Source organism: Triturus cristatus, chromosome 3_2 (assembly GCF_964204655.1).
Source record: "Triturus cristatus chromosome 3_2, aTriCri1.1, whole genome shotgun sequence".
Taxonomy (NCBI): Eukaryota; Metazoa; Chordata; class Amphibia; order Caudata; family Salamandridae; genus Triturus; species Triturus cristatus.
Genome location: NC_140584.1, coordinates 681546861 through 681566658, shown reverse-complemented (window position 1 = coordinate 681566658; position 19798 = coordinate 681546861). Strand labels below are relative to the sequence as shown.

General features: G+C 47.7%; 1 protein-coding gene across 1 annotated transcript in view; it reads right to left on the bottom strand.

Moving 5' to 3' along the window:
- Positions 1–8743, bottom strand: part of DUSP19 (dual specificity phosphatase 19) — a 91505-nt gene extending 82762 nt beyond the window's left edge. Inside the window, exon 1 of the mRNA XM_085648704.1 lies at positions 8380–8743. Within this exon, the coding sequence (XP_085504830.1) occupies positions 8380–8605 (226 nt within the window). The 5' untranslated portion in view covers positions 8606–8743. The remainder of the gene's footprint in view (positions 1–8379) is intronic.
- Between the last annotated feature and the right edge of the window lie 11055 nt (positions 8744–19798).

Sequence of the window (19798 nt, the reverse complement as noted above, 5' to 3'; positions counted from 1 at the left end):
ATGACTCCCCATCAACATCCATCAGCTGTAAATGTATAGGGAGATACCATTCTTCGTGATATCATGGACGAATAAGGCAGGTCATGTTGTTATTTTACTATTCGACTGTGAACCGTTTTAAATAACCGAAAGCCGATGGGACAAAGGCACATGCGTTGTTCAGTTTTGTTCCTGTGTATTTATGCGCAGCCTTCAAACAGGAGGTAAACAAACGCCTCCTCTTTGACTGGTTTCTGTCAGTTAAGGCCTCAGCAGTGCTGCTGTCTATAAGCGGATATTCAAGTGAAGTAAACCTATTTGGTAAATACACAATCCGTCAAAGGAAAATCAAAGTGACACAGGTTGCCATGCTAAAAAAAAAAAAAAAAATTCGCCTGGCAGTTTACAGTTCAAATTATTGCGGTATGGCCTAAAAAAAAAAAAAAGATATACAATTTTGCAAATGTTTCATGTGAGATGGCAATTTATCTACACCACTGTACCCATTTCGTTCGCAAATTGTTTCACTGGCTCAAAGGTTAACCACTAACAGCCATCAATAGAAAAGCTAGAGAAAGCGCTCATGTTCAAGATATCCCAGTGCCTGCTTGGCAACACTACAATGAATCGAAGCCATTGGTTCTTTACCTGCGGTATGTGGATCCCAGGGACTTAGTGAAGCCTTCTCAGGGGCTTCACAACGGTTTATAAAATTAAATAATATTAGCAGATTAATAAGGTATTGTAGGAAGCTGGCTCTCTATATAGTGTACTAAAACGAAGTACACTGTGCCGAGAGTCCAGTGGGTCCCCAATAGGTTCACAGAGGCAAAGGTAGATAATACTAACGCTCTCTTTTGTGGTAGTGTGGGCGAGCAGTTAAGCTTATCAGAGGGTAGTGCCAAGCATTTATTGTAGTCACAAAGGCAATAAATGAGACACAAACTCAAAGAATAAATCCAACACCAAATTAGAAAAATTAAATGTATTTGTATATATATTTCAAATTCAAAAACTTTGTTCAAAGGTAAGTACAGTTTTCGATAGAACTATGCACTGGTAAGTAAAGCGTTTAAACCTGTGCGCTTTTACAAACAATGCAATCCTAATGGGGGAAAAGTCTAAGATGCCTAAAGGTAGGTACAGCGGTTCACCTTCTGGTATCGGAATAGTAGTGAGACATGGTTCAAAGTACTACCAGCAGTTCTTCGGGAACCGCCCAGGTTCTACTGGGAGCAAGGTGTTGGTGAGCTACTGAGAAGGGGGGCCACCTGAAAAGAGGCTGCAGAGGGGGTCTTGAGGGAATGTCTGAGGGCTCCAAAACAGGGGCTCAGGTCGCAAGGGGTCTCGGAGCATGGGGGGGGGGGGACAGCCGGTTCTTCGGAACCCAGGCCGGGGTGCTCCGAAGCAGAGTGGTTAGGTCCGCTGGACTAGTGCACAAAGATGCCCCTCGCAGTCAGGGACAAACATTTGGCAGGGGCAAAATCAAAGCAGCTACCTCTACTCCAAAGGAGACTTCTGGTGTATGTCGAAGTGCTGGCTGGCTACCCAAGGCTTCGATAGTTCTCCAGCTCGCAGGACGAGTCACTCTGTAGCGATTGTCAAGAGAGGGCTGGGGACGGCAAGGTTTCGCGCCAAAGTCCAATGTTCTGCTGCAGTTCTCACCAGGCAATGACTCTTCTTCGTCCTTCTTCTGTTGATCTGTATAATCTGAGTTCTTGGGTTAAAGGGTGCCACCTAAATACTCAATTATGGGGCATTTATGGGAAGCGACAGGTTGTAGCCAATGGGCTTTCTACACCCTCTATATGACCACTTCCAGTGGGAAGTGACCTTAACCCTGACTCTAGAAGGCTAATTCCATTCATAACAACATGGAGGAATCTGAAAAGTGGGGTCCACATCAGCTGGCCCGCCCTAGGGGTGGTGCTGGCTGAATGTGGGCACACCTCCTAATCTTACTAATTTTCCTGCCTGCCTTGCCGCCAAAAAGTGGGGTCAGGACAGAGGGGTGGGCACCTCCACTATCTGGAGAGGCCTGAGGTTGCATAACAAAGGCAGCGGGCCTTAGAAGCTTCCTGCCCTGGAACGTCAATCCTGCTTGGAGGAGGTGTGAACACCTCTACTCAAAGCAGGCTTTGTTCCCGACCTCCAAGAGGGAAGGCTCTCACCTCAGGAGGTCAGAAACCTGCCTATGGTGGCTGGCTGGTTGAGACCAGACAGTCAACACACTAGTAGTCAGTAGGTTTTCAGGGGGCACCTCTGAGGTGCCCTTTGTGTGCATTCATTAATACATCCACACTGAAATCAGTGTGGGTTTATTAAGACAAGGTGTTTGGTGACAAACACTTTGGGGAACAGTGAAGCCGTCATGTAGCTGGGGAACTTGAAATCACAAGTGTCCAGTCCATGAACTTGTCATGGCTTCCCTGCTCAATCGTAATATCTAAGGGCGAACTTAGATATCACGGGGACAGATCCACTCAGGCAGATATGCCCACACATGGGTATAGTGCACCCAGCCTTCGGGCTGTAAGGCCTGCCGTAGGGGTGACTTACCTATACCACATGCAGTGTTTTGATGGCATGGCAAACAGGGATGTGTGCAATGTCGACTCTTCGGTTTTCTCTGCACCAAGATACGGAGGCTGCAATGGTAGTTTGCATGAGCTTGGTGAGCAGCCACTTAGGTGGCACAATTAATGGTACAGCCCTAAGGGACCCTCTTTCGGTCCAATGCCATAGGTACCACTTACAAGGGATCCTAAAGGGTGTCAATTGTGGAACAATCATACAGTTTAGGTAACGAACACTGGTGCTGGAGACCTGGTTATCAGAAACCCAGCACACTCTCAAAGTTGCACCAGGCAAAAAGTGGGGTGGTAACCATGTCAAAGGAGGCACTTTCCTAAAGGTATATATACGCAAAACTGAAAATGCTAATACACTATATAAATGGGAAGGCATTTGAAATGAGAGGCTAAAAGTAAGTTGGTATCTTTATTTGTGGGAGCTGCACAAGTTCAGCAAATGGAGTATACTAGGGAGGATCGGTGGTCACAATTGAAGTACTGGTATGCACGGACAAAAAGTGAGCATGCATTAAAGTTAAAAAACAGACAGTTATTTGCGAGAGTCCAACTTATCACTTCACCTTTAAGAAATAGGTACATTTTGAAAAGCACTAACCTTCCCATTAAAATCAAATATTCGATTTTTGTGACCTAAATAAAACATTCTGTAATTTGTATACTGGTTCGATTCATATTCATTTCTACATTTTTAGGTCGAGGACTACCGGTCTGCCGAAAGGCAGAAACGGAAGTCGGAGATTTAATGACTTGGAGAAGAGGGGCTTGAACCAGCCCCTCTTCTCCCCTGTTCTCCATTGGCTGGCCTCGTAAATGCTGGCCAGCCACTGGAGAAGAGGTCAATCACTCTGATTAGGCCCCGTCCTTTTCGGATCGGGGGGGCGTGTTTTTTGCAAGAAGTCTCAAGGAGGAGACAACAGCAAAACACGCCCCCGAATCCGAAAAGGACGCTGCGTTTGGTGTGCTCGAGACCAGTGTTTCTGTTGTAGCTCCCTGCAGCCTGTTTCGAACTCTACTTTAATCATGTCATGAAGCAAATATGAGACTGAGAGCAGCATACACCTCTAGAGACGAATAAAGCACTGCAAGACGTCACTGGGGTGGAAAGGTTTGCCCCTAGTAGTTTCACAGATGCCGACTTTGCTGCAGGCCACTTATAACTGGTCGAGAGCGCTCAGATCTCATCCTGCCCGTTTGTCCTATTTGGTTCCTGTGGTAGTGTTTGTTTCATGTTTCTTTATTTTGTGATTCGACTCCTATGACTAAAAAAACTTGAAAATCGAGTTAAACTGTCTGTTGCTGGTGAAGGTTCTGTCTTAAAAAGAGAAAGTTCCGCTTGAGCTCTCGTGTAAACGTGAGGACTGATAGAGGGTGCAGACGCGTTGATGCAATGAAATGAGGGGACAGTAAAAATGGCAGTTTACAGCGCTTAGAAACAGCAAACCCTTAACACCAAGTCATTTTAAAACATGGCTGTTCATCATTTATTGTGTACGATATATATTTACCAGCCTGCCGGCGTAACCCCAGAGCCCAATCCCAGAATATCGTGCTTAAACTCGAGGTCATTTATATCGGATTTATTTCTCAATATGTCTAAGTGGAGTTCGCTCTCAATGGTGATATGAAGTCCAGGAGCTTGACGTGGGGGAAGGTCAACTTGCCCTTTCATCCTTCCTTGGTCGACAAACTGAGAACTATTTGATCGGTTCATTGTGATATGCGGTATTTAAAGTGCTCTGAAACGGGAAGAGTGGAATGGAGCGCTGTAACAACGTTACTTTTATTGTTGTTTAAACCGCCGTTGCCTTGTCCAAAATGGTTCCCCAATATTTTGCTCTCCTAAAAAGGAATTAATTTATGGCATTAAAAGTAAAGCGACTCCGTAGCACCGTAACGATAGTTCGAAAACACGATTTTGACGCCCCTTCGGGCACCAAAAACTATTGACTTTGAAGAGTCCGCTATTCATTTCCATTACCCAAACGGCTGCTGCTTTGAGCACCGGTGACTTTCATGGCTGAAGAGCAAGAACCTGCAGCCAACTCATGAGCTATTCCTGCACGTGCACTTCTGAACCACCCGTAGCGCTGGGAGGCAGCCTGAGCCCCCTGCTGCACGAGGTGCTTTAAATGTATTGTAAAAAGTCTGTCCTTTCATCTAGCTATTATACTGTCTCTAACACCAACCACACATCATCGTCATTTCTGTGTGTACCTCCAAATCCGTATGAATCTGAACCGGTTCTCACGTAAAGCGCTTCAGTTCCCTCGGGCCGAGTTCGCGCTATATAAAACTGCGAAAATGTAATCCGACAATGTTCTTGAAAACCCCAATTGTCGATATACTGTGCATTTCCAAAATACTTTGGCTTCCAATACATACATTTTTTAAACAGATTTCTACAGCATAGCTGCACCTGTGGTATTAGCGCTCTTTTTACGGAACGAGAACAGTGCGCTATATGTGAAGGAAAAAATATTAATAACAGGTGTTGCTGTTTAATCATATGCGCTTTTACAGTCATACGTCAGAATGCATATTTTGCTGATTGGTCACCGGTTCCCTTCATAGCATCGGTGCGACAGGAGAATATGCGGGTTTCTTGGTTGGCGGGAAGAGGAGGGTGGGGGGTGTAGTATTTGGGCCTTAGGCCCACATGCAGCTGAAAGGATGGACGCAGACAGTGGAGTTATAGTTGTATAACTGGCCCAGAGCACGTGCGCTCGGCCCCTTTTATTGCCAGGGTCACCTGACTGGTGACACCTGTGGTGGGTGGGTGTTCAGTGTGTGTTACAGCATGCTGGACACTAGACTGCTGATCTTTTGGTAAAGAGTGACATTCCCCCACTGACTGACCCAGAAGCAACCTCCTCCCTGTCCAAATGTTTGCTTCATTGTTCCCTCTTTTGTCCAACGCAATTACTGTAAAAAGAAACCAGCAATCATTTTAGCTGTGTCCGTTGCCATGCGGTTGGGCCTTGCCCATCGCTCCCTCCTACCCGTGTGAACGCTCGCACCCTCTCCGGCCCCTCGAACAGCTGGCCAGGCTGCTGACATATTTATTTTTATTTTAAAAGTTTTATATAGCGCTAGCTTGACCCGTGGGTATCAGAGCACTTTACATACATACTGTAAAGAAAAACAGCTGGAAATTGCATTACATAGTAGGCAGTAAGGAAGCAAAACCAGGGATAAAAACATACAGCACGGAAGATAAGGTGGATAACACAGTCCGGTCACCAACTATCCTTGGATGTCAAGAGAGAGGAGTAAACTCGGATATTGAAGTCTAGGTTAGTTGACGTTGGACGGGAAAGTATTTGTTTAGGAGAGACTCAGAGAGAATCTCGGCAGTGTTTACTGCCAGTGACTGGTTTCCATGCCACTCATGAATGTTTGTGTGCAGCGCGTGCGAGTCTTTCTTCCCCTGCCCTCGCGCGGTCGTTTTGTTTAGGTGTACTTGGCATATGTGTTTTAAGATTGTGTCTTTAGCCCCTAAAGCATGTAAGCCCCTCCCCAAACCATTGTGTGGAAGGGAAACACTTCAAAAGCAAACTTTAGAAGACCCTGAATGCCCTTCTAAGTGCCAGCCATGTGCGTCTGAGTCCTTCCCTCCCCTTCACCCCAGGCGGCACCCGTTCTAGTTTCGGAGCTCGGCGGGGTCTTTTCAAGATCGCATTTCCCGCAGCGCCCCCTGACTCGTCTCTCAGTTTGGGAAACGGAAATGGGTCGACAGCGGGTCGGAGCCGGTGCTGGACAAAAGGTAAGACTTTCTTGTGATAGCAGTGTGGTGCTGCTTTTTTGTAAGTTGTCGTTTGTGCCGTCTCATCTGCCAGGTTTTCAGACTACGTACGTATGTGTGACATCCAAAGCTTCAGTGTGCGCATGAGTGACATTCGATTGCCAGATGTGTGACACTTCGAGTGACACGTTAGCACGAGTAAACCGAGCTATCTATGAAAACAGACAGATATAATAAGCCACGCCTTTTTTGGCAATGTGAAGGTCATGTAAAGCCTTGAAAATGTTGCAACGCTCCTGAAATGGGAGGTCACTAACCGAATTCCCTTTCTAGTGTGATTGCGTACTGTCTTTCTAGTGTGATTGCGTACTGTAATTGTGGCACCATGATATTAAACAAACAATAAACAAGTGTGCCCCGGCCTGAGGATCGTGGCTGCACCTCGAGGTCTCTCCTGAGTGGGCAGCAAATGGTGCACCCGCAGCCTCTCACGATAAGGACTTTCACCGCACCCCTAGGCCCTTGCAGTGGGGGCAGCGGCAGAAAGGGAGGGGGCCAACCTCTGATGCTGAAGTCACAACGCACCACGAGGCCTTCATTGAGAGGGGAGTGAATACAACCAACTGCCTCTCTCGCTGAGTATGGTAACCATACCCCGAAGATCTAAATAACTTTCTGGTTTCTACTTACCGTGCTCCACATGGTATGACCCCGCGTCCCCTGAAAGTTCCCATCCTGGAACCCACCTCCCTCCAGAGGCCGCTTCTCATACGGGGGCACTGAGTGCCACTGCCTGCTGCCAGTTCATTAGCATCATTCTGCCCTCTTCACTCGACGATGTCACTCCCTCACCCACATCTTCTGTCTAGTCAGACTCCCATTAAGACTTCAAGTATAAATAACTATGCTGCGCGCTCTGAGCTAGTGACTGACGCAGCACTCACTCACAGATATCTTCAGTAACTAAGCTTACTTCTGCATAGAGGTGGACGAGTGACAATGCTCGCACCAAGCTGATTCATGCCAGCTTCCTGGCTCTGGCTCAGCACGGGGTTCTCTTGAACCCTCAAGCCCAAAATGAGCAGATCTTTCGTGGGGCTTCCGCCTACACCCACATTGTAAGCTCACATGCCCAGAATTAAAGACAAGCATTTACAATGCAACGGTCTCGGCATTGTTAAAGTTAGAGGTATTGGCATTGCTCATGACATTAGTTTTGTTTGTTTTTGTTTTTAAAACATGTAGAGAAACGGCATTGTTGTTTACAATGTCAATAGCTTAGTCAGTGTGTGTGTAGGTGGCTCTGTGTGTGAGTGCAAATGCAATAGGTCTCGCATTTGAGAGTGATTGATTAAGCTATTGACATTGTAAATAACAATGCCGTTTCTTTAAATGTTTTAAAAACAAAAACATAAACAAAAATAATGTCATGAGCAATGCCAATAGCTCTAACTTTACCAATGCCGAGACCATTGCATTGTAAATGCTTGTTGCGTGTTGTTTGAGGTTCAAGTCTTAGATGCTAGTCCACAGAATTCAAAAGGTTAAGAACCGCTGATCTAAGCGATAAAATGCAGGTATATTTTTTGAGACCTTGGGTGCGGTTTGCAAAGAAAGCAGCAGGTGGCGCGCCTTACCAATGAAGTAAATTAAAGTCCTTTATATTATTAAGAAAAAGAAAGCTACCGGTTTAAAAGCTTGCATTGCAGTGTCATTATGTTGCATGACTTTTCTGTGCACTGAGAATGAGGTTACATAAATTGTGTCCCCGTGCAAGTTTCCAAAAATACCTAGACAAGTAAATGACATAGCACATAAACAAACTGTGGAATTCCTTCAAACATTTCACAATCGTCACAAAAGTAATCCTGTCACCACCGTAATTTAGTAATGGTGTGCAGAACCCTGAACATTCTGTAAGGTCACCTGGAGCCTTCACCTTAAATTCACTGTAGTAAATACACGTTCACCGCAGCAAGACACCGATGAACGGTGAACATTCAAAGTTATGCAGGAGGCGGGTGGTGTGGCACCCTCCAAATTACACACACAGTAATGACTCACCCAATAGCAGCCAGGGTTTGATCACCCCTATCTGCAGGTCCAGGCTGTGGTCCTCCACATAGCCACACACAGCCTCGGAGCCCTGCTCTGTATCCTCCTCCACCTGTAAGAGGGAATCTCTCCAGGACTCCACCGTCCTCCTGCCGGTGACGGTGGTGACCCTCGTGCGCTGCTGCCGTAGGTTTGTTTTGGAGAAGCCCTCGATTTCCTGAGAGAGGGAGTGCATTGCAGAAGTAGGCGTCTTGCACTTTCAATAAACAAATCATCTGCCTACCGCGTGCACCCGCTAGCTCTTGACCACGAAAGGCATCTCGCTGTCACAACTGCTGTTATGGTTAGTGCATGGGCATGATGCACTGGCATTCAGCCGATTCCGGCGAGGTCTTACATAATTAAACTGCGCCCTTGTTTGTAAAAAGGATTTTCATTGGACTGGCCGACATGCCTTCTGATTGGATGCACCTCAAACCTATCATTATAGCCTTATACAAGTAAATCGAGCGGATGGCATTGCTTGCCCTTACTCTGTCCTGTAGCCTAAGACCGCTGTTTGATTGAAAGCATATACACGTTTGTATTCCCAACAAACCGTAACACTTTTCCCCCCCGCTGTTTGCTCTTTAATTGAGCAATTAAGTACTTCTTGGTCATCATGTTCAGATTCTCATGAATGAATTTCACCTTATATTTAGCATAATTTACATTCTAATGTATGGATAGGAAATTTTTGCAAAACGAAATAAAATACGTTGCTGCATTGGAGTCAAATGAATACAAATCTATAGATGGAATATAGCGAGATAAAGAGCCACGAGTGAGGGAGTGTTGCTTGGGGGAACAGAGGGAGGCAGAGAAAGCGTTGTACAGCGCAATTGGCGGCCCCGCAGCCAGTGCTTACTGTGTTAACAACAAGCATTGGCATAGCCAATAGGTCTCGCCATTGGGACCTTATAAGTGTTTAGCCATGCAACAATTGATGTTGTTGCACCAAGGATATTGGGCTGGATAACCAAACACTTATAAGGTCCCAAAAGCGAGACCTATTGGCAATGCCAATGTTTGTACTATGCATGGACGGTCTCACAGCTTGTGACCTTTGGCATCTGGCAGTAACCTTTGGCCCTTTGCTATGGAGCAGGGATTAATTTATTTTTAGGCCGTAACTCCCGAGGCCCAGAGTCTGTTTCCAATCTTCGATGAGGGCGGGTTTCAGTCATTGTTTCCCAGTAAGATGAGATCTGGGAGAGGTGATGTAGAGTTGGGGCCTCAGGCCCACATGCTGATGAATGAGGGACACTAACACATAGTAATCTGGTGCAGTAACTGGCCCAGGGCACGTGCGCCCGGCCCCTTTTATTGACAGGGTCACCTGACTGGTGACGCCTGTGGTGGGTGGGTGTCTAGTGTGGGTTACATCAGCAGTGGAACACTAGAATGTATCCAGCCGGATACTACATCCCTCCCAAACTTTAATGAAAAAACAAACAGAAGTCCAACCTGAAATAAAACAAACAAACAAACACATAGCACCACATGAGTCTATTCAGGCCGTCAGCCAGGCAGAACTGGAGCTTCGGACCGCATGGTCAGGATGCCTTCCTCTGCCTTGGCAATGTTCTGTAGACCGGCCTGGTCTCGCGGTCTTGAAGTTTCTGTATAGAGTTCAGTGCTGGTGCATCTGGAGCTGTGGTGGAATCCACTCTGGAGGATCTCTCAGACACTCAGGCCTTGGTGGACGACAGAACCTGCGGCTGTTGGAGACGATCTCTGTGAGTGAGGCCTTCCTTTGGAGGTGGCGTGCTCGATGTACTTCTTTACTCCTGACTTCTGAGCGACGTCTGACTTGCCTCTCTCACCTGGACTCCTCTGCCACTGGAGCCTCTTGGATGGCTTCCCTTGCTGGCTGTCATGGGACCGTGTGGACCGTGCGGAACTTCGTGTGAGCCACGCAAAGGCGTCGCTGAGGAACTACCAACGTATTCACAGCCAAGTCACTCATGTAGCCTTTCCGAGGGTGGTGTCGTGGTCTGGGCGTCCTCGCCATCTGGACTCGGGTTCTGCGCCTTCCTCAGGCGATGTTGTGGGTGACCAGTCTTCCGCCGTGACCTGCGTGTTTCCTGCACCTGGCGTGGAGCTGCGGCCGACACATCTCTCCTACTTGGACTCCCTTCGCACGGGAACTCCGTCGAGGCCTTTGTCCCCTGGACTGCCATGTGACCGCGTGGGCTGTGCGGGCTGTTGCGTAAGCCACGCTTAGGGGTCGCTGCAGAACTCCCAACAGGGCCACAGGCCAAGTGTTGTGTAGTCCCCAAGGGCGGGTGTGCTCGACTACAGCAGGCTGAAGGTTGACTGAGGTGCACAGAATGTTGCTGGGTGGTTCGCCTCCTTGAACTCTGGTTGTTCGGGGTGTGTGTGGATTCACTCGGGTGGTGTGATGCTCCTTGGTGATGATGTACCTGGATGGTGATAACAAAATGTGGCGATCTTCTGTCAGGGTGACCTTGGGGAGGGAGGAGGACTTGATGGACTTCGTGGCACCGCTCCGTTGTCTTCAGGCAGGTGCACTGTGAGGTGTGGTGCTATCGATACCAAGCAGCCGGTGACAGGTGAGAGGACGGTCGAACTACGAAGCGTGGGGCCAGGACTCAGATCTCGCTTGCTAGCGGCTTACGGTAGGTCCCCCCGCGGAGCTGTCATCAGTGACGTCTCTGCACCCCGGTGGCTGGCTTGTGTGGATGAACACCTTCCTCAGTGCTGGTGCGAGTCCTTGGTCCTGTCGCTCTTCTCCGTTCCATCTTGCGCGCCTGGGTGGTTGTCTGCCCTGTGGCGTCAAGCCACTGTTCTTTCCTCATTTGCTGAGTGGCGTCGTGCCACGCTCTTCTCCTTCCTCCGACCAGGTTTTCCATTGGATGTGGTGTCCTGCCACCTGCCTCATGTTTGCGCCACATGGACATCTCCCTGGTCGCGTCGTTCTTGTGACGGTCTCTACTCTTCTGTGTACCTGTCTTAAGTCTGTCCTGTCAGTAGGACTTGTACTTTCTTCGTGGGACGTTTTGTTGGCACCATCCTTTCTTCGGGGATATCGCAGTGGTTCCCCTCGGTGCTTTCAGCATGTCTCCTCTTTGAGGAGGTTTTGCTCTTCTGGGCACCTGCCCATGCAGTCAAGCTTCTGGGTGCGTTTGTGGCACTCTTCTGCCCTCTTCGGGGTATCCTTGCTTCTGGTGGTCTGTCCACCCGCCTCTTTGACCTTAGAGAGGTCGCCTCCTTCGTAACCCTCTGGTGGGTTAGCTTCTCCCTTGCGACCGTCGGGTCGGTCGGCTTCTTTTTTGCAACCGTCTAGCAGGTCGGCTTCTTCTTTGCGACCATCTGGAAGGTAGGCTTTACCCTTGCGACTGTCGAGCCCCTCGGCTTCTTCTTTCGCAGTCTCAGCGGGGCCTGGCAGTCGTGGTTGTGTGATGCCAACGGGTTACCATCCCTTTCCTCTCAGGACTTTGCCTTGCTTGCGTGATTCCAGCAAGTTCAGAGCTCCTTCACTGCTGTTTTCTTACTCGCCGCACTCTTCTTGTCATCTGGTGGGGGGGGTATGCCTCACCACTGGCACTGGTCACAGGCGGTGACGGACAGTCCGCTTTGTTTGCAGGCATGTGCTTCTGGCCAGCCCTTTACTTTCCATGGGTGCGCTGCTGTGCAACGGCCGCTGGATGGCAGTGTTGCCTCCCCTTTCCACTAGCCTTGACAGGTGCCGTGGTGCAGCTGACAGGGTCTTGCCCATCTGGGCATTGCCAGGGCCCAGGAAATGGTGGGTCACTCGTGGTGGGAGTTGCCTTTGTTATCTAGAGCACTACTCATTCCTGGTATTTGCCTCTTGGGCCTCAGTACAGCTCTGTGGTTGGGTAGAGCTTCTCATCGGAGCAGCAGTGCTGCTGGCTTACGGGCGTTTGGCTCTTCCACTAAGACCTGAGTGTATTTGCCTCTTCGGTCTCCCAGGTGCGGTGTTGGCATTTGGCACCTCCAACCTCTGTTATGTTGCAGGCTCTCACTCAGTCCCTTGACTTCAGGTGCAGTATTTCCATTTGGCCATAAGGTGGCAGTGTAGCGCTTTTCACAGGCACCAGCAGCCTTTTCCTTAATTGTGGGCCTTTACCTTCGCTGCCGGTGCTGGGCTTCGGTGCAGCTGGGAAGTCAGGTGCAGAGCCTCTCTCAATGCGGCAGGGCTCAGGGCAGTGCTCTCCCTCATAACACGGCAACTCCTGCAGGTGCTCTTTTCACTCTTTCTTAGAGTAGACGCGCAACTGCCCACGGTCACCAGATGGCGCTGCAGGTGCTTTTTGCCTGCCATGACGGTGATCTGCGGCGGCAGGAAGGCCGTGCCTCAGAGCGCCACACCATGCCACACCATGCCGCGGCGACTTGTTGCTTGTGGTCAGCGCACGGGATAGTGTGAGTGCCGGTTGGTGCGCAGGGTCCTCACTGACAAGCACTGTTCAGCGTCATTTTGCCTGTCTGCGCTGGACCCGAGCCTCACGCTGGTGCAGCCGGGTCTCTGTGTGCGGGCAGGGCACTGGCGCCTCCAGCTGCTCTCGATGCAGGGAGAGAGAGTTCAACACGCAGGCTTAGGTCCAGACACTATCACCCCCTGACAAAGCTCTACGGACGGCTGGCCTCCACTCCTTCGCTGTAGCTTGCGCCTTCACCCCGTGATGTGTGGGGCCTTTGCCTAATATCGCCCGAGCTGGGTGTGGTTCGCCTGACTGCTGGCCTGGTTGCACGCCGGCCGCTCCGATCGGCTGTGGGCCGCGCGCACTCTTCCTCGCGAGGTGGGAGACGGGCACCGCTTGTCTTCCTCGTGGGGGCCGGGGAGTGGTTAGCTACTCCACTCTCTGTCCTCCCGCTTTCCGGATCGTCTTCTGGCGCTGATGCGGGGTGGGCTCCCGCGGACCTCCGGGACACCTCTCCACTTCGCGCCACGGACCCCACGACACCTTCACATCTGCGGGGCTTGGAGGGCAGGTTCCCACTATCAGCGATGCTTCCTTCCTGGAGCTAGTACAACAAACAATGGTCCTGACTCAATACTTCACAATTCAGTAATGTGTCATCTCATTACATTTGGAGCTGAATTTCATTTATCATAGCTCAAGAAACTAAATTTGAAGCGATACAACATCCTCCATTTGATTAAGCGATATTTATTTATTTACAACAATTCGTATAAAAGTTCGGCGCATGGTTGCTCCAGAGGGAACGTGCATAGAGTAAGGGTGCTGAGAAGTGAGTGTGTGAAGAGAAATTTCTCAGAGAGCAATAGAAGAATTAAGATAAGTAACAAATTAAACGGTTTACAATTCACCGTACAAGGTGTCCTGGTCACGTATGAATAAATAAGGTCACAATTTTCAATACAGAATACAATTCATATTTTGGCACGTTGGGTAAGGGACGTGTACCAGGCTCATTCGTAAGGGGGTGTCGACGTTTCGACCCGTCTTAGGGTACTGCGGTAATTTGAAGCCTTGACCATGCGGGTCTTCTTCAGGACAACAAGGAAGGAGGGGCAACCTGACGGAGTCCTCAACTTGACTTGGGGGTCTAAAAAAAGGGGGGGAGGTGTAAGTTAGATGATCAGGATGTTGTATAGCTAATTTGATTAACACCTGCCAGAGCGGGTGTATGCTTACCTAGCGTGAATCCAGGAAAGGTTCAACCATGAATCAATAGTGGCAATAATTCAAAAACCATGTGTGTGGTCCACAGACACTGGAACTGAAATTAAACAGAAGTGGACAGTGTCAGGGCCAAGTCGGCGATCTATTCGCTCAGATTGCGCATGTGGGGGCATAGAATTAATTAAAATTCACAATACCTGCAACGCGGACTCAATCCGTTCGGCAGTGTAACACAGGGAACCAATTTGGGCATCACATATCCCGGACAAGGGCCGTTCTGTAACGCGGACTCAATCCGTTCGGCAACTTGTTCCAGGGGACCGGAATTCAATTACGGCAGCCGTTCTAAGGGGAAACCAAGGTGAATGATATGGGTACCAGTGGGCCAGCGTCGTGAGTTAAGAACTAAAAGGTCTCCTAGCGTTCTTACCTGCATCTAATGCAGAGCGTGTTCCCGTGGCGTCTCAACCGGAGGAACCGGGGGCGCATGCGCTCTAATTATATGAAGCGCACCGGGTAACCGTGCACGTCGTGACGGTGCGTCGTTAAGAGAGTCAGAGTAGAAAGACTCACCGGGGCACTACCTCTGTAGTTCCAATGGGGCTTGTGATGTCTATGTGTACCGGGGGTTGGACACAATTGGAATAGTGATTTAAAAACAAAAGCAGTACTCCGAGTTCAATAGATTAATCGGCACACAGTCTTACCGAATACTGTCATGCAACAATGGATCCGATATAATGATTATACAGATCATGAAGTAACAACATTTCTAAACTTACAATGAATGAATATAACCTGACAGACAATAGAACAATAGTTCCAACATATATATAATATAAACATACGTACAGTTAAACATAACATAGGCAGTCAATGTAAGGGCCAAAATGTACAGTGTTGACCGGTTGTAATTAAGGGCAGTAGATTAGCAGAACAGGCCACATTTCACAGTATACATGAAGCAGTGGATTAGAAGAACAGGCCACATGTCACAATGTACATCCGTTGTCATCATGAATAATATACCAGTGGTGAGAGATTAATGCCAAAGATATACTACCCAGTACTCATAATGGAAATCTGTCTATTAATCTCCTCCAACTCGTTCAATCCACTATGGATAGTGTCCAAGGAGTCTATCCATCTGCATTCCCTTCTATTAAGTGTGATACTGAAGTCCCCTCCCCTGGGATTAGGTTTGATCTTTTCAAGAACCCACCATTTTAAACTGTCAGCTGCATGGCCAAACTTCGTAAAATGGTCAACCAAGGGTGCTCCCACTGTTTTACAGCGTATACGGCTGCAGTGCTGAAGGATGCGACACTTAACTTTTTGAGTCGTCTGTCCCACATACATGAAGTCACAGGGGCAAACAATTGCGTATATGACCCCCGATGAGTTGCAATTACTGAAACCCTTAAGTGTGTGTACCTTTTCATGGTATGTAAACGCATTCATTTCTTTGGTCAAAGGGCAAGCTTTGCAGGAACCACATTTATGGTGTCCCGTGGCAGACGGAACATCCCATAAGGTGGTCTGACCGATATTAGGGGGCATCGGTAGTAACGATTTGACCAATTGATCTCGTATGTTTTTCCCTTTCTTGAATGCATGTAAGGGGATTGGTGTGTTACCCAATTCGTCGGATACTAGGTGCCAATGCTTATTGACTATCTTTTTGATCTCATTGCTCTTTGTACAAAATGTCGTGACACATACCAAGCGATCCTCCTTAAGGATCTCCTTAGACTTAGGGATCAAAAGAAATTCCCTATGGTTGTGCCATGCCCTTTTTCGGGCTTTTTTAAGGAGCCTGATAGGGTAGCCACGTTCCACCAGCCGTGCTAGAAGTCCGGCAGACTCATCAAAAAAGTCTTCTTTCTTTGAGCAATTCCTACGTAACCTCAGGAACTGTCCAAAGGGTAAGTTGTCTCTGAGGTTACGAGGATGGTGGCTCGAGTAACGAAGTAGAGTGTTCCTTTCACTGCTTTTTCTGTAGAGATTCGTGTGGAGTTTGCCCTGCTCAGATATTATAAGGATGTCGAGGAAATTGATCTTTTCTCTACTGTATTCCATGGTGAATTGTATATCGGTCGAACATGTATTAAGCCACTGATGGAATCTTTGAAGGTCCTCCACATCCCCACGCCAAATGATGAGCACGTCATCAATATAACGTCGCCAGAGTTCAATCTTCGCCCTATAAGGGTTGAGATCGCTAAAGACATAAAGTTGTTCATAGTTACTCATATAAACAATGGCCAGATTCGGCGCAAAGCTAGCCCCCATTGCTACGCCCTTTGTTTGATTGAAAAACTGTCCCTGAAAGTTAAAATAATTCCTGGTCATTGCAATCTCAAGGAGTTTGATAATGAATTCTGTGGGGACAGGGTGTGGTGCCGGTCTCGTGTCAAGGGCCTGTTCCATACATATCAATGCCTGGGCTTGGGGGATGTTGGTATATAAGGCAGATATGTCCATGGTCGCAAGTATTTGGGCGTTGGAGTCAAAAGGGTAATCATCCACTAATTGAATGGTCTGCATGGAGTCCCTTAAATAAGTGGCAGTGTTCTCGGCTAGGGGGTTTCAAGAAGACATTGGTATATTTGCATAGGGGCTCCAGAATAGATCCGCAACCGGAAACTATTGGTCTTCCCGGAGGGTCTTTCATCCGCTTGTGTATTTTGGGGAGAGTGTAGATGTCCTGGAGTGGCTGGCGTCTAGCGGGGAGTTCCTTCGTGCCTGTGCAGGTATGAGGGCAGGGACCTTTGCTCTGCACGTCCACGCCATGTCCGCTTCTTGAGGCGACCAACAATCACTCGGGGCAGGGTCACTCTCGATTCCCCTCACCTGGGCACTTGGACAGTCGGAGAGTGGGCGATACCGGTGTGGGAATTCACTTCCGGTAGCGCTGATTGCCGCACAGGCAGCACCTCGAGCCTGGTGCGGGCACATTGCTCCCCCACCTTCCCTTGACCTCACGCTGCTGGGCCAGTCAGTACGGCGGGCTGCAACCGCGTCAGCTACAGGCAAACACAGGGGCAAACTGGAGGGCACATGCCTCGGCGAGTCACAGCCCCGGTGTTTCGATCGCTGCAGCAGCAGGTCCGCCAGGTTCAAGCTACACTTCCCCCACCAGGACCTGGGGAGCGGTCGCCACCTCACATGTGGGATAAGATCCACTTGTCGCCGTTACAGGAGCATTCAAAGACATATATTGGGTATACATTTTTGCAAGTCAATCTTTTTCTGATTTTACACTTCCGTCTATGTGTTAGATTGAATGTCAGTGTTCGTCATTAGTGCAAGCCTTAAATTTATTGACTACTTAGAATCCTACACTTTCTTTACTGAGAAATGTTTCTTTATTTGAAATGGAAGTGTACTACAACATTCTTGAGTGAATTTGCTTTTTTGTAAGTTATATTCGAGGCTCAATTTTTCTTGTATGCCTGGATCATCTCTGATGATGCCCTGGTGCCTTATTATAGTTCTCTTGAACAAGTGGATTCTTTTGAATAGTTAATTATCATTCAAATCTTGTCATTATCCTGTATGCTCTCTCAAGACTTCTTTTGGTGACATCAGTGGGGTAACATCTTACTTGTAAATGTTAGCTCATGTCTGTACTATATTTTGAAAATTCTTCCTTCACAGAACAGTTTTCCTTTAGTCTGATGAAGGTTCCTTAAGGAATGCTCCATTTCAGTTCATCTGGATGAAAACCGCTATCTTGTATAAGGGATCACTGACAGAATATCGACGGACAGAATATCGAGCTACAGGAATATGGAGTCTACAATATCTATGGACAGAATATCGACAGCCTATCTCTACAATGGTAAGTAAAAAAATATCGAAACCAAACAATCGTTGTTTAAAATATAGTTTTTTTATATCAATAAAAACATAGTTAGAATTATTTAAAAAGGTTAAAAACTGAAAAATGATAAATTGAATATAAAACAAAATTTAAACATACATATTTAATTTATTTAAATGTATATTAACTTAATAATACTAATATATAATTATTGTATTTAATTATAAAATGTTAGAAACATAAAAGTTATAAATACATATATATATATATATATATATATATATATATATATATATATATATATATATATATATATATATATATATATATATATATATATATATATATATATATATATATATATATATATATATATATATATATATATATATACCATGAGAGTTGCCTCCAAAGAAGAAGCCGCACCACGGCAAGTTAGACCTTTATTTGTAGAATGCAGGATACACAAACCAGCTGCTCCTTCGCAAAATGTCTGTAGCCAAACGCGTTTCGGGCGTACCACCGCCCTTGTTCACTGTCAAAGGGAGAAGGCAGCGAATGCACCCCATGCGCTAATTTAAATGTCCCGCCCCAGTGGGCGTAAGCGCAACTTGCATGCTGGTAATTGTAGTGCGTTTTTTAATGTACACCCCAGTGGGTCGCATGCCTTGCCCCTCAAATGTACATGGTTCTACCCAAATGGGCTGCTCGAAGCTGTCAGGGTTGTCATCCTGCACATACTCCTTCCACAAAGCGGACTCGCCGTTCCCGCAGCGTCTATTATTGATGTCGCTGAAGGCCCGCCATGATAGCAGTGGGGCTTCCTCGCGGCGAGGCTCGCCGCATAACATGAACCATGAGAGTTGCCTCCAAAGAAGAAGCCGCACCACGGCAAGTTAGACCTTTATTTGTAGAATGCAGGATACACAAACCAGCTTCTACTTCGCATAATGTCTGTAGCCAAACGCGTTTCGGGCGTACCACCGCCCTTGTTCACTGGCAAAGGGAGAAGGCAGAGAACGCACCACATGCGCTAATTTAAATGTCCCGCCCCAGTGGGCGTAAGCGCAACTTGCATGCTGGTAATTGTAGTGCGTTTTTTAATGTACACCCCAGTGGGTCGCATGCCTTGCCCCTCAAATGTACATGGTTCTACCCAAATGGGCTGCTCGGAGCTGTCAGGGTTGTCATCCTGCCCATACTCCTTCCACAAAGCGGACTCGCCGTTCCCGCAGCGTCTATTATTGATGTCACTGAAGGCCCGCCATGATAGCAGTGGGGCTTCCTCGCGGCGAGTCTGGTTCAACCGTTCCATCTGGCCATCAGTTTGCGGATGGAAACTGGAGGACAGAGGGGACGAAATGTTCAACCTAGAACACCAAACCCTCCAGAACTGCGCTGTAAACTGTGAGCCCCTGTCTGACACAATAGTATGCGGTAATCCATGTAACCTGACAATGTTAACTAGCAGTAGGGTAGCTAACTGTCCTGCAATAGGGAGTTGTCTGCAGGCTATAAAGTGACCCATTTTAGTCAAGTAGTCCGCAACCACCAGGATGACTGTATATCCTTGGTCCCTGGGTAACCCAACTACGAAGTCTACCGACCATTGTTCCCATGGGCTTTCCAGAGTGTGTAAAGGCTGTAACAGGCCTTGAGATTTGCGTTTATCAGTCTTCATTTGAGCACAGACATCACACCCTTTAACCCAAAGTATTATGTCCCTGCAGAGAGAGGGCCACCAAAATTGACGTAGTGTGTTTTCAATGGTCTTTTGGCCACCGCAATGTCCAGCACACGGGAGGATATGGCACCAGTGACAGGCTTGCTGTCGTACTTCCCAGGTGGGTAATAAGACTTGATTTCCTTTCATGGGAATGCCTTGTCGTATTCTCCATTCGGGATAATGTCTGAGCCAGTCTCTCCA